This window comes from Cygnus olor, chromosome 1, assembly GCF_009769625.2.
Source record: "Cygnus olor isolate bCygOlo1 chromosome 1, bCygOlo1.pri.v2, whole genome shotgun sequence".
NCBI lineage: Eukaryota > Metazoa > Chordata > Aves > Anseriformes > Anatidae > Cygnus > Cygnus olor.
The window spans coordinates 44,945,888-44,959,866 of record NC_049169.1 but is presented as its reverse complement, the minus strand read 5'-3'; the positions used below and the strand labels follow the sequence as shown (position 1 = coordinate 44,959,866).

The 13,979-nt window shown below is 42.0% G+C and overlaps 3 protein-coding genes across 6 annotated transcripts; 2 read left to right on the top strand and 1 right to left on the bottom strand.

Moving 5' to 3' along the window:
- The first annotated feature begins 733 nt into the window (after window positions 1-733).
- On the top strand, window positions 734-3,790 carry ART4 (ADP-ribosyltransferase 4 (inactive) (Dombrock blood group)). Of its 2 annotated transcripts, XM_040555854.1 has the most exons (3): window positions 734-788; window positions 1,966-2,692; window positions 3,537-3,790. In XM_040555854.1, exons 1-3 carry the CDS (start codon window positions 735-737, stop codon window positions 3,626-3,628), a joined length of 873 nt encoding a protein of 290 aa, XP_040411788.1. In that variant the 5' UTR covers window position 734; the 3' UTR covers window positions 3,629-3,790. The 2 variants fall into 2 exon arrangements, with proteins under 2 accessions (XP_040411788.1, XP_040411781.1); XM_040555847.1 differs by lacking the exon at window positions 3,537-3,790 and having other exon boundaries at window positions 1,966-3,522.
- A 1,576-nt stretch (window positions 3,791-5,366) lies between these two features.
- Window positions 5,367-6,634, bottom strand: LOC121069574. Its single transcript, XM_040555891.1, has 2 exons — window positions 6,548-6,634; window positions 5,367-6,366 (listed from the first exon to the last, which is right to left on the bottom strand). Exon 2 carries the CDS (start codon window positions 6,343-6,345, stop codon window positions 5,557-5,559), a length of 789 nt encoding a protein of 262 aa, XP_040411825.1. The 5' UTR covers window positions 6,346-6,366; window positions 6,548-6,634; the 3' UTR covers window positions 5,367-5,556.
- Window positions 6,635-8,296: 1,662 nt separating this feature from the next.
- SMCO3 (single-pass membrane protein with coiled-coil domains 3) lies at window positions 8,297-12,362 on the top strand. Of its 3 annotated transcripts, XM_040555881.1 has the most exons (3): window positions 8,652-8,720; window positions 9,223-9,271; window positions 10,683-12,362. In XM_040555881.1, exon 3 carries the CDS (start codon window positions 10,700-10,702, stop codon window positions 11,375-11,377), a length of 678 nt encoding a protein of 225 aa, XP_040411815.1. In that variant the 5' UTR covers window positions 8,652-8,720; window positions 9,223-9,271; window positions 10,683-10,699; the 3' UTR covers window positions 11,378-12,362. The 3 variants fall into 3 exon arrangements, with proteins under 3 accessions (XP_040411797.1, XP_040411807.1, XP_040411815.1); XM_040555863.1 differs by lacking the exon at window positions 9,223-9,271 and having other exon boundaries at window positions 8,297-8,720; XM_040555873.1 differs by lacking the exon at window positions 9,223-9,271 and having other exon boundaries at window positions 8,603-8,720; window positions 10,686-12,362.
- Window positions 12,363-13,979: the final 1,617 nt, after the last annotated feature.

The following is a 13,979-nucleotide window of genomic DNA, read 5'->3' as shown; positions in this document are numbered from 1 at the left end:
ATTGCCCTTTGATTGGAAGAGTAACTGGAAAGCAGCCAGTAGAGAGGGATTAGTCTTGGTGTAGAATATGGATTTATACCCTCATTCTGAGTGTACCCATTTAAATAGTTCAACAAGGTGCCACTCTGTAGTGGTATAAGTGGAGGATTGGTAGCACACTATTAGGAACTGGGAGGAACTAAGGAGGAGTGGGGCAGTTATGTTATCTCTGCTTCCAGATGGGATCCCAACCTACCATGCATTCCTGTGTTGGCTTTATCAGAGCTCAGCACTTCATTAAGGGGACTTGTTAAGCTCTTAGGTAGGGAGTACTCTCCACCTCATCTTCACATATAGTCCTCAGGAGAGAACTCCCTTAGACTTATCCAAGTCAGAGTTTTCTTCCTCTTTGCAAGAACAAGAGTGCAAAATACCTTAGAATAAAGAGCAATATCAAGGTGATGGACATCTACACCAGCTAAAGTTGGAGTGAAGAAACAACTCATCAGGTCTCAGTGATTCTAGACGCTTCCCTATGGATTATGGCCCCACTTCTACCAGTAAACTGTCTGGCTTGATTAATGACATCTGAATTGCTTTAAGAATCTACCGAACAATCTTTGGTTGAAGAATTGTCACAAAGACGTGAGTGCAAATTAAAAACTTCAGAATTCAAGAAAAAAGGAAAAGAAACAGATGCAAGTGTTCTCTACTTCAGCTCAACATTCTTACTAGTGTCTTGGGTGGACTCTAGGATGTCAGTACATCTGCTGGCCAGCCTTCTGTTGCTGATCTCCTTGCGAAGACTGGTAAGAGGGGTAAACATTGTACTTCGTTTGAAATGGTGAAATCACTTATCCCACTGAAATAAAACCTTTTTTTTTTTTTTTAAATAAATGTTAAGTATGATTTTTTTTTAAGGAACGTTGGATTGGGTCTCATAGAACTGTTCCTCTCCTTTTCCAGCCTGTTTCATCTGAGACTCTGACAACAGCAATGTGTTGTTGGATGGGCAGTGACCATATTGCTCTGTTCCTTGAAACTGTCTTTTAGCTCCCCCTCAAAGAAATTACAGTACCGTGAAGAAATAAACTGAATCCCGCTATAGTTTATGGGCCATTCTAACTTCAGAGAAAGCTATCAATTTAGTTATGTGTCTAGGATGAATGTTTGAGATGAAGTGAATATCTATTTGCAGAGTTCAGCTATCAACTGGCTACAATACTTGACTAGTCCACTAAGAGATCAAAAAGGGAAAAGAGCTGTCGTCAAACACACCATTTCTTAGATGTTATCGCACAGGGTTTTTATTAATTAGAAATACTAGAAACAGATAATTAGTGTCATTTCACAGACAGAATATATTATAAATTATTTTCCTGTTATAGCATCCTGTTATTTAAATACTTACTTGTGTTTTTAATGTTTATTTACATAACAAGTCCAGCTGGCCTTAGTGAAAGAAACTGGATAAGTAAAAGTTTTGGCACAGTACTACTATATTGTCTTTGTTGAACATCACGCTCTGGAGCCAGAACATGACCGAGAGGTATTATAGGACAGAAAGAAGAAATTCACTCCTGAGATGTGTGCAGGTTTCACTGCCCCAGAATATCGTTTTGTTCATTCTTTCTCTCTTCAAAACCACTTACTAATCATGAACAGAATGTTGAAATAGATGGATTATGGGTCTGTCTTATTGGCCCTATCCCCTTGCCCTCTGAAGAGAAAACTCTTCTGAAGTTTTTGATGTCACTGACTGCCATAAAATAAGAACTCTAGCATTCTGGTTGGTATTTGCCTGAGGTGGAGCTTTGGTGTGATGTTGCTCAGCAAGGGCTTGTTGAAGATGCCTGCCTGCTGTGCTTTTTCTGCCAATATTGAAAAAAATTAAAAGAGACGGTAGGGAAAAACCTGGTTTGCATCCACAGATATACATAAAAAACTCATTCTGATGCTAACCTGCATTTGTTTTTTGATTTGCAGTCTGTGTCCCACCTTATGATGGATATGGCTTTACATTCCTTTGATGACCAGTACCTGGGGTGCAGAGAGCAGGTGATGGAAGAACTGGAGAGAGGAGACTATTTCCATAAGGAAATAGCTGCTAATAAAAACTATTTGAGTCTTTGGAAGAAGGCTCAGGAGGCTTTGTTAAAGAGCCCTGTAGGTCTCTTAAGGGAAATGCATGAGAGTCACGCCATAGTCCTCATGGCTTACACCATGAATTCTTCCCTGCACTCTCAGCTGAACTGGGCCACGTCCACAGCAGGAAGCTCTCCAGAGCAGTACAGACACAACTTCAGTTTCAAATATTTTCACTTTTACCTAACGACTGCTATCCAGATAATGAAGCAATGGCAGAGCAGCAAGGAGAACATGGGGAAACATAAGTGCTACCGAGTGCATAGGGGTGTAAAAGACTTACATATTGAAGCCACGGTAGGCAGAAGAGTGCGATTTGGCCGTTTCACTTCTACATCGCGCCTCTGGAATGAAGCCCAGAAGTTTGGAAATGAAACTTTGTTCACAGTGACAACGTGCCTGGGAGCAGCTCTGCAAGGCTTTTCTTACTACACATCTGAGAAGGAAGTCCTCATTCCCCCTTATGAGGTGTTCGTTGTCAAAAACTTCTTGCGGACAGAGTACGGCAACCGGCTGCACCTGCATTCTGTGGGGAATTACAGCAAGTACCACTGCCAGCTCTTGGAAGGTACTGCATATAGTCCCTTTGGGCAGGTGGGATGCAGGACAGTCTGTTCTCAAGAACCCCAATCAGCCCTCATCAGCTGTACCTATACAGGGCCACACACAAGGTCCAATCTGTAGCCTACCTCCTGTGTTTGCCTGTGAGAGCCACATGACCCAGTTTTCACCCATTTGTCATGAAACCTGTGAGACCCTACAGCTCACTGATGATTAATCCACCCGCTACATAACAGATCTCAGGGTTCTTTTCGGCGTCCACTTATCCCATCTGCCATTGCAAGGATGTTGCAGGATACATGCGCTGGGGCCCCAGCATCCCTATTGCAATGGCAGATGAGATTTTCAGGCAGCCTGAATTCAGATATTATCCTGGTGGCTTGCAAGGCAGCTACACTTCAGGCCTCAGGATTACACTGGACTTTGATCCACCACTACTCTGGCAAGCTCAGGTAAATATAAACAAAACTACTGTTGCTTTAGTCCTGTTCTCTCTCCTGTGGCAAAAGAGAGGAGAGGTGCTGATTGGCAAAGCACATTCTGTCAGTTTCTTGGCTACAGAGATAACTGTTCTGTGCTGGAAGACTACATTGGGTCTGTTCCACAGCCCTGTCCTAAGAGTCCTCCACCAATATGGGACTCTTGCTTTTGTCTCTTTGGAAAACAGTGTGTCAGTGCAACCTCTGGGCACAAAACAATCATTCAGGAATGAGAATTTTTGCCCAGCCCTAAGCCAGAATAGTAGGTAGACTGGAGAAAGTGTCTCTTTGGGGCAAATGCTGTTAGCAAGGGCAGGAAGCTCTAATCAGATAAAGGAGGTCTAAATGACTGCTCTCTTCACTTTTTTTCAGCTTCAAGAATTGAGAACAGTGGTTCTACTGCCTCTGCCTCTGCTGTTCTTCCTGGTGTAGTTGGAGTTTTCTTGTGCTTGGCTAAGCAATGACCGATTCTCTGGCTACATCCAGATGTATACATTTGATTATCAAGACAGAAAAATAGACAGGAAATCAGTCACTGGAGTTACTGTTGTTACAGGAGATTCATCACTTCCTTCGCTTTCAGCCTCAGCTCTCCAGATGAAACTGAGTCATTCAGCCTAGCTCATCAAAACAGACAGAAGGACTGTTTTGAACAGTCCCTGGACTCATTCAGACAGAAGGGCATTTATCTATGGCCTTACTGAAGAGCAGGGCAGTGACACCATTCACTGTAGGTAGTTTGTCCCTTAGGCATTCAGGAAAGACACACATGGACTTTAACAACATCTTTACAGATCTCTTAGTAACTTTATTTTTAGTGAGAGTGCTTCTGGCTGTGTGATGGAGAAAGCACCATGGTGGTAGACTGTAGTGGGTAAGTGTGCAGCCTTACTATCTCCTGTAAGTGCTGTGTCCCAGGAGACAGCCAAGGCTGTGGCTGCAGCACATCTGCCTTTCCCCAATACATGATCCCATACACCAAAGCCATCTGATAGCTCTCATCTCAAACTGACCGTCTGCATCTCACACGCAGAGGACAGAAGCATAAAGCTTCCTTGAGATGTTAACTTAGCAGCAGAGGGGCACAAGATGTGTCAGGCCTGTCTTCAGCTTTTATGGTTGCCTTTAGCATTTCTTTTGAAAAAGTCAGGCAGGTGATGTGTTCATAACAGTCCTCTAGTGGCTGATGAATATCTGTTGGTTATTTTACACTGAAATGAAGGAGAGCCTGTGGAACCCACTGCTCTCTTCATGGGTGTTGGATGTAACTGAAATTTATTTACCTGACTTTTTGCTTCAATGCTCTGCAATGACTAGTGTTGGGGGTTGAACTTCTGCATATTCAGTTACCAGTTCTGGGGCCTTAGATGCCCAAGCTAGAACAGCTATGAAGTTCTTCCATCTCCAAAACATAACAATGTGGAAAAGATAAAGAACGTTTTCTGCCTGCAAAATCCCCCTTCCAGTATGCCTACCCTAATTCTTCACCCCTGGTTCCTCACCCCTTGGGCCTGGGCTGAGGCTATGGTCAAGAGACCAGTCGTGATGATTTAACTTTGCAGTGGAGTCACCAAATAATTGAACTGAAACTCACTGATATGTTTCATAAATGACCCCTGAGTGGTAACACCTCTCAGTCACCAGTGAACTTGGCAGGAAGCTGTATTCACCATCACCTCTCCAAAGTGGTAAGCAACAAGTTAGCTATCCAAATGAGATCTGAATATAAGAGGACTGCACAAGTTGCTGACCAGCTAATTAGTTAAAAGTAAGGGTATTCAAAAGCACCTGGGTGAACTGCTTTACTCTCTGAGCAGCTCCATGAAAGCTTGGTGGTGCCATTCCCTTGGAAATCCTGTGGCAAGGAGTGCAGAACTTCAGGCACCTGAGCATTAGAAATGTAGACACCTAAGGAATGTGGGGGTCTTTGGTTTTTTTTTGGGGGTAGACTAAAAGGAGCAGCTTGAGGCTCAGCATTGCAGGTGCCAGATTTAGGCGTATGCAATGCCAGATGCCATCATCTAATCATGTAATATGTAGTAGCATGTTCTGTCAAACTGAACTACTGCTCCTGAAATCCTGAGACATATTTGTCCGCACAGTTAGAACAGATTTAATACAGAACTATTTTACTATTAGCTTATTTTGTGTCTATATTTCACACCACATTTTTGTTGCTTTTGCTTTACCAGTGATTTCAAATAATTTATCAACGAAACTTTATTTTGACGCCTAAATGCTCAGAGATACTAAGTATAGATTTCAAAAAGAACTACGGAGAGAATCAGAAGCAGCTGCTGCAGATATGTCGTGTACGGGCATGTTCAAGCCTGCTCAAACTTTCCATCGAGGGTTAAAGGAATCAAGATGAACTTCTAACACATCAGTACATTTATGGAGCTTCCAACTTTTCTGCTATTGCTGGGATGCAGGATTCCAGCATTTTAACAAAGAGTTGGAATGCTTCACAAGGTGGCCTCAGCACTCTGAAAGCCTCCTCTAAGTAGTCAGCTGCTGTTTTCAGGCTTTTCTTTATGGTTCTGTGTCCTTGAAGGAGGGTCCGTATGAAAAGAAAAGAGGAGGAGGGTAGAGAACGAAGTCTGAGCTGTTGTGATGTTTCACCTGAGGAGGAGCCGTTTGCTGTGGTGCTTGGTGGCTCATTTTGTTGCAGCATCTTAGCGATATCAGCATAGTCCAAGAGAAGTTCTGATACATGGAGGGACAAAGCAGGTGAACTCAGTAACTGATGAACAGCAGCCTCTACTGTGTCGGGGAAATTATCTTTTTTTAACATCACTCCAACAAGTGCACCCACGATGCTTCCTACAACCCCCTTATAATTCTCATAAAGACCTTTTACTGTAGCCACGTTGTCCTGCAAAGTGTTGATGGGACCAGCAATTCTAGCATAAAAACTTCGGCTTATGCTTCCCTCTTCATCTGTGTCATATCCCATGGTGGCTTGCATCTCTTTCAAAGCACTGATCAGGAGCTGCAGATTCTCTTTAATGCTAAAGTTTTCTTTTACTGCCAAGATGGGGAATTCAGTGCCAAGATAATGATTGAGGATTTTGAATATTGCATTGGTTGAAGAGACATAGATGTATACTAAGTCATACAGATTCTCGCAGGCCTTAATGATCCTTTCTTTATCACTCTTAAAACCGAGGCGGGCTAACATTTCCGGAGTGAGGGTTTGGCTCTGAAAAGTAAACAGAAGAAATCCAGGAGACAGGGAAGGGTGGATGGGTGGGGGAGTGAAAATATTTTCATCTAGAATGTTACATTTCTGAAACTAGTATTACAAATTATCAAACTACCTGACCCTCCCCCCAGGCCTTCAGAGTTAGAAAAAACCCTGTTAGCCTCTGAAGGGGTCTTACCAAGCAGGCCAGCAAAATATGGTGTAAACAGCTGCAAGTGTGGTTATTCTTGTAGATGCAGGAATTACAGATCTGACCTTCAGCATGTCATCTGAAAAGCAACAGAAGTAGTGTTTTTTAGAATTATTCTCTCCTTTTTGATGTTTATTGGTAAATTTATGGAAGTCCTATCAAACAATCTACTTTACATCATCCTTAGAAATGTAACCCTTTGGTTTGTATGTACTGGTGGGTCTGCACAGAATTAAATGTATTCTGGGGAGGGGGAATGGACACAGCAGAGTCAAATGCATCAGTCATCTACATGCAACAGGCAAAGCAATTGAAGGCTGAGCAATGCAATGTTTTTTCTCAGGCTAGTGCTTCCTGTGAAGTAACCCACGTCTGTCAGTTCATTCAGTGGCTAGACATTGCAAGCGTTCCTTGAGAGGTGGAAGCAAAAAACATTCTCCTTGCCTTGGCTCCTCTCTTGCTACCGTTCTGACTACCAAGCAAGTTCTGCCCTTCTGCTTACACCAAAGAGCTCTCCCAAGGCCAACTGCCAGCACAGTCCTGGGACAACACGCTGCTGAGGGACTGCTTCTGATATTGTCTTTGTCTCTGCTAGAGCCCTGGGAAGACAGACTGGTTGCATCAGACAAATTTTATCAGCTCCATCCCACTCCATACTCTTTAAGGCTTTTCTCTCGGTATGCAGCTCAACTCTTTGCCTCTTCCTTCTTTCCCTTCCCATGGCGCAAGTGGCATGAAATTATATGAAACAGCAAAGTGTTTTTCAGTATCCACTGTTCACCCAGAGCTGTCTCTGGGACTCCACATCTTCTTCCACTCTCAGAGCACCAGAGGAAAGAACCTGGGAAATTGCAGCAAAGAAGGGTGAGAGACACTTCAGATTAAGTCCTTTCCCCAGACTTCATATAGATCTGAAACAACAGCTATTTATCTTCCTTGAAGAGTTGGAGTAAAGCAGGAAAAAAACTGCTTGTCTATTGTTTAAAAGATTTTCAGTCATGTTCCAAAGGATAGATAGAGACTCAAAAGAGAATTTGCACCCACTGCTAACCCTGAGAATCTAAAATTGGCTTCCAGACTACAGAATGTGTCATTGGTAGTTGCCAGCCTGATGAATTCACTTCAGTCCTATATTTGAAGAAGTATTTCAGGACTACATGACATTCTCAGTCAATAACAGATGTAACAAGTCACAGATGGGAAAGAGCTGTGAGCAACTAACTGACCATTGCAGACATGTAATAGCTGTAGTTAAATGATTACTGTTCTCTCATAGCTCAGCTTCACACGTCTACAGCTCTGAAAACAAGTGGGGTTTGGTACTCTGTCTCTGAGTTGAATACAATAGCTCATTTTTCATGGGAAAAGAAGCCGGCAGTTGCAGATTACTTGTTTTATGCTTGATCTTGCACTTTCATCTGAGAACCACTCTCTCCTGAGGAGGCAACACTGGCAACCAGATGCTAGTGGGCAGCAGGTCCATCTCTTGAAGGATCAGAGCTTGGAAGATGTCTAGCCTGGATGAATGTAGAAGCACAAGCTTTTTTTTGCTGGGACGCACAAAGCCTGTACCGATTTCACTGTCAGTGCTATTTTTCTATTTACATGGGACTGTTCAACTTTTCTTCCATAATTCACAGGTGTACAAAACCAGTCATGGCAACAATTCATTATTTCAAAAACAGAAATAAAGATTTATAAATCCCTATATGAAACCAAATCTTGTACCTATATGAATGAAAAGTGCTTCCCAACGTGTTTTATATCCTGAGAACAGCAAGTAATACCTTCCCCTTTCAGCCCTGGCTGTAGGTACTTGTGATGGTACCTCTGTCATAGGCAGACACATTCATGCTATACCTGTTCTCTTCAGGAACAGACAGCCTTAGGAGGAAATAACAATTTTGAACTAGCATCAAATAAACTGTGTTAAAATTGGAAGAAAGGGGAAACGAGGAAGAAAATGAGAAAAATCAGGGTAAACATCACATAATAAAATTAATGACAAGCAGGCAGGCAACAGGACCCAGCTGAAGCCCAGCTCTGGATTCCTAACTCATCAGACGCTGCTGGAAACCACCAGAGGAACACAGGGGAAAGAGGATGAGATCACTGTCCTGTACACATTCATCTGATTGCAGGAGCGCTCAGGCGAAAACAGGTAGGCAGTCTAAATGTTTAAATAGAAAATCCTCTGGGAAAAATCTCTGGGGAGCTCGAGAAATAGGCAGAAATACAGAAATATATGTGGCCTGCCTAACTCTAGAAAACAAATGTAAAAATTGGCAAAAGTGTTAATGTGAAGAGTAAGAGGCAGTTTTAGGTTTAAAGGACATTAAATCAACAGCAGTCATAGAAAGCTGAAAGAATGATTCATACAGAATAGATACATGCTCTAAGTCTCCTCCACAGCTTTCTAGTATGTAAAATGTTCATTGATGTGCTGTTCCTTTTGGAACATTTTTTTCTTCTCAATTTCTGCAAATGAGCATAAACAAATGGCCTTTCAACAAAACATCACTGGAGTGGAAAGGATTAACACTGAGTCAGAGAGCAAGCCACCAACATCCCAGAGGCGGAGCTGATATGAAACCATACTGTCAGGGTTTTATGTTTCCTGAAAACCACAAACTTTTACTGTAAATGAACTTTGCTTCCTCCAGCTTGAAGAAAGATGAGTTAAAGAGTTTATTCTCTTAACAGAGATACAAGGTAAGTGGCTGAGAGAAATGTACACTGCTGTGCAAAAGAATGTGGAAAAAAATATCCCTTCAGACTGGTTTGTATTTCAAAGCTGAGACTAAAAGCTGTCTAGAGGACTGCTGAAATCATTCTGTGTTTCTACAGTGATCTTGTTGGGGAGGGTGTGTTTAGTGAAATACAGCTGGGTCAGTGCCAGTTGATTTACGGTTAGCAGATAATGCAAGAACTCCAGAGGACCAAAATGACACAAATGTATCTTTTAAGAAGAAAAATCTAGCTAGTCTCCTACACACAACTACCTATAGCTGTGTGTACCTATAGCTGTGGTGTGTAGGCACCAAGAGCAAGAAAGGACTTATCTTGGAAAAATGAAAAGTAATGCATGAAGGTGGCCCAGATTTGCAATAAAAGGGTTGAGAAAATGAAAGTACCAAGAAACCAGTCATCCTACTCCTTCATAGTCTGCCCCTGTTGCAACGTAAGATGCATGCATCTAAGTCAAAATCATGCTAAAGAATTTTTACTTTGCAGCTGGTGATGGGTTAAGAGAAGGTGGCACAGAGTTGATTATAGAAGCTTAGAGATGAGAAGTAACTCCACAATCACTGGTAACTCAGTCACTTTGGACTCTGTATATTGTCAGGCAGGTAATGCTTGACATTCACCAGTGAAAAAACGATGGGGATTCAATGACAGCATTAGAAAGGGACGTGATTAGGAATATTGAAGAAATAATCAATGAGGGAAAAGGGACTAAATATCAGGGAAGAAAACACAGTTGGAACTGTGTGTAAGGTGAAATAGGTTAGGATGTGTTTGGGATAGATAATTTTGCTGTTCTCTTTGAATTCCCAAATGTGAGTTGATTAGTATGCACACAAAGTTCTTATATGGTAACATTTCCTCTTAAATGCAAGAAGTGGCTTTAAACACCCTTACGCTGATACAGACTGTGCCCACTCTACCAACCATCATAGTCATTTAAAAATTAGATGCCACTGACTGAAAAAAATAGGCTGATACAAAAGTGTCTCTGTAACAGGCCTTTCATTTCCACAGCTTATTTTAGACTTTGCTGACTAGATGAGCTTGTTCTGTTTTTTAGTGAACTAGTTCTGCTTCTACCATCTGCAGTTTCCTAGCTGAAGAAAGACCCATGCTCATTTTAACAATATGCTAATTACATATTTGTTAGCTGTTTTTGTTGCTCTCATGTCTCATAAGGTCCTTTTGCAATCATTTGGCTAATGATATGAATCGACGTTTAAGATTTCTAGATTTACGAGCTATGTTTCGGGATTTGATTTGCTGAGTATAAAAAGAATCAGTGAGGCAGGGACAAAGCAGCTTACATTTCACTGCTTTTTAAGGGCTGGGATTATGGGTGTAAACAGTGAGAACTTTCTTTGATCTCTTGAAGTAGTTTATTTCTGAAGAATGGCGCTGAGTGACCTCCTTTATCCAGATAACCCGAAGAGACGACAAGAATTGATCCATCTGCACCAGGAATTGCTCGACTGCATGTCCATGAATTTCCACGCAACAAATGAGCTGGCTGGAGTTCTGAACGCACACCTGGGATGTACTATTAGCCACATCAAGATGAGAGAGAGCAGCACTGTCAAGGAAAACTGTGACATTATCATTCAAGCGATGAGTGAGATTCAGCGTCAGGTACAGAAGATTGATAGTGACATGAAGGAGAAGCTAGAGCCTGTGCTATACCAGAAGCTGTATGACATCAAAGAGCCTGAGCTGGAGAAAATTGCAATAGCCCATAGAGTTTTTTCCATCATTCTTGGAGAAGCAACTTCAACAGCTGGGATGGTAGCTATCAAACTAATTGGCTCCAACCTTATAACTCTCACTGTTAGCAAACTCGTCAGCCTCCTTGCACAGATCGGGGCATCCGTTCTTGGGGGAATCAGCATCACCATTCTTGGGCTCGGCATTGAAATGATCCTCCATGCCATTCTGGGAGCTGTGGAGAGGAATCAGCTTCTGGCTGCTGTGAGAAGCTATGAGGAGCACCTGGCTGAGTTTAAAGAAGCCTCAGAAAAATACCAGCGTGCCATACATGAAGTGACTTCTTCGGTCAGACACCAGGTTCAGTGAATGAAGTCGATGTTCTTTTTCCTGCTGTGACAACAACTGCAACAGCTACTTCTGCAGATTTTTTTTTTTGTTTCATTATGGTAGATGAAATTTGGATTTTATTTTTTTTTCTTATTAGTGGCAGCAGAGCAAAAGACGTGTCAGATCAGAGAACTGACACAGAAATATGTTAATAGTGAACTGGCTTAAAGGTGCTTCTGGGAAGCAACAGTTTAAATACTTGGCACCTTTTCAGCTGTTTTCCAGAATGCATTGTAGATAACCTTGAAATGTTATTAGTAGTGGTGACAATAATATTCACTGCTGGAACAGTAGTGGAGAGAAGGTGTGATTTTTCTCTTACTGAGTTTCTTTGTCAAAATGACATCATGATGGGAGAAAATTATTTCAACAAAGCATTCCATATCATCATCTAGCTGGTTCATCAGAACAGGTGTAGTTGCTAAACTCTCTTAGTGTGGATTTGTTCTAAATCTGATAGGCTCAATTCCCTGTTCATAGAAGCGATTACAAGGACTAGCTGAAGCACATTTATCTGCTATTTCCTGTCCCATTCCTGCCTGAGGAGCCAGCCAGAGATCTGTAAATAAAATCTAATGCCAGCAGATTAACAGATAAGAAAATCATGGGCCTACAGCCAAACACACACAACCTTGCCCCACAGTTGAGGGAAACCAGCTGTAGAGCAGCAGGCGTGTCTGACTGTGAGTGACCACTCATGCTCGGTATTGCCCTGCTCCTGCTCATCCACGGGTGAACATTTCTGTGCACAGCTGCTGCTCTGTTTCTTGACATGACACTATGCACTTAAACAAGGGTTTGTAGCATTACAGCCCTACTAATGTGCTGAATTTATTTTCAAGTTCTTTACAAGCCACCAATACGGGACTGCCAAGAACATGCACAGATTCTTCATTTCGCAATGTGCTACCAAATGTCCTTATTTTGCAGATTTTAAAAACAAAGCTAGAAGAACATCATTTGCTGCCAAGCTCTGATTTGCTGTGGTTTGCCTTTTTTTTGCTTTGATCTTTGAAGAAAAAAAAAAGAATTAATAAAAATATATCTATTTTAAGAGCTCTCTTTCCTATACTTATTTTTTGTTGTCACAAAGATCAATCTCAAACCAAATCGTGAAAAAGATTAAAATCTTTATTATACATGCAGTTTATCAATTCTTGTTTATCTCCATGATAGATTAATCTCGTAAAATTATAGTCAGTAGAATGTATAGATCCATTTAGTACCAGCTCCCCCCATATTAGAAGCATATTCAAATTCATACATACTTGTTAATATTCAATATTATATGTTTATTTTAATAGCTAGACCGTGCCTGTGAAAATAGAGACGTGTGAGATTACATCAAAGAAGTTCTCCATTCCATTGTCTTCTTAACTATCCCCCCCACCCCCCGCCAGCCTCCTACTATCCCCATTTTAAATCATTATCTTCCGACTCCTTTTTCTTTTGTGTTCATCTGCATGGAAGCCACTAGATGGCAATGGAAATGCAGCTCTGACAGCCACCAGGGACAAAGCCCAGGGCTCGGGAGCTTAGGTGGCTGAGAGGCCACGGCTGGGATGAAAAACAAGGACCAGCACAAGCCGCAGACTGGGCGATGTGGGTCAGGAGAGGGAATTCGGAGGAGCCAAAAAGCATTTCCTTACCTAGACACAAGGTTTGTGGTGACATGGTGACCTGAAACAGCTAGTTTCTATAAGACGTGACTTCTCCTTGCTCCTGACCCACATAGCACTGAGTTTAGAGGTATTTGTTTAAAGGCAAGAGATCAGCAGAAGCAGCAATACTTTGAGTGTTGGAGAGGCAGGAGTTCCTGGCTCCCACTCACTTTCTATGTGCAAATGTACATTCTAATTTAGGAAGAAAAAGCACGGGCTGGGTATGTATCTCAGTGAGGTTGCTAATCACTGCTGTAGGAGAATATTGGAGTCAAATAGAAACCAATCTATTGTACTCTTCAGGCATTTTGAAAGCAAATTCTAAGCAGTATTGGGGAAGAAGGACATGGAATGAAGATCATAAATCCACACAATTTGTATTTACCTTCTGATAGATCTTTGTTCCTGGTGGTCTTAAAAGAAAGACATCTTCCCTGCAAAAGCAGGTGTGTAAGGTGTTATGTCCATGAGATATTGGAAGATGTTGGAGGTGCTGGAGGCCGATGGTCTGCAGCCTTTTCTGCTTATGAGGTAGAAGGCCGGAATCCTGAGTGAGGTGGGGCAGCCACCCATGACCTCACAGAAGGGTGTGTATGGCACCTTCCAGCCCCACGAGGCAGTTTTGAGGTGAAAAAAAAACAACACTGATCTCCTTAAGACCTTCCCAAACTCTTTCCCCCAACTCCAGCATTAAGAAAATCATGGGATTTGTTTGTGTTGCTGACAGTTGTGTTTTTCTTTTTACTAGTTGTTCTTGAACTCGGTGCAGCATGCATTCAACTGGCTAAATGAGAGAGAACAGCAAGGCAGAAAGAGTTTACCTCTTTGCTTCTGCTAGGTAACTGAAATACTGTCCCTCCAAATAGGATATACTTGCCTGCTTTTCCTAGCCCTCTGATCAGTCTTACACTTGATCTTCC

Coding starts and splice junctions, on each gene's coding strand:
- ART4 (XM_040555847.1), top strand. CDS start 735: ATGTCAGTACATCTGCTGGCCAGCCTTCTGTTGCTGATCTCCTTGCGA. Junction 789..1,965: donor TGATCTCCTTGCGAAGACTG/GTAAGAGGGGTA, acceptor TTTGATTTGCAG/TCTGTGTCCCACCTTATGAT.
- LOC121069574 (XM_040555891.1), bottom strand. CDS start 6,345: ATGTTAGCCCGCCTCGGTTTTAAGAGTGATAAAGAAAGGATCATTAAG.
- SMCO3 (XM_040555863.1), top strand. CDS start 10,700: ATGGCGCTGAGTGACCTCCTTTATCCAGATAACCCGAAGAGACGACAA.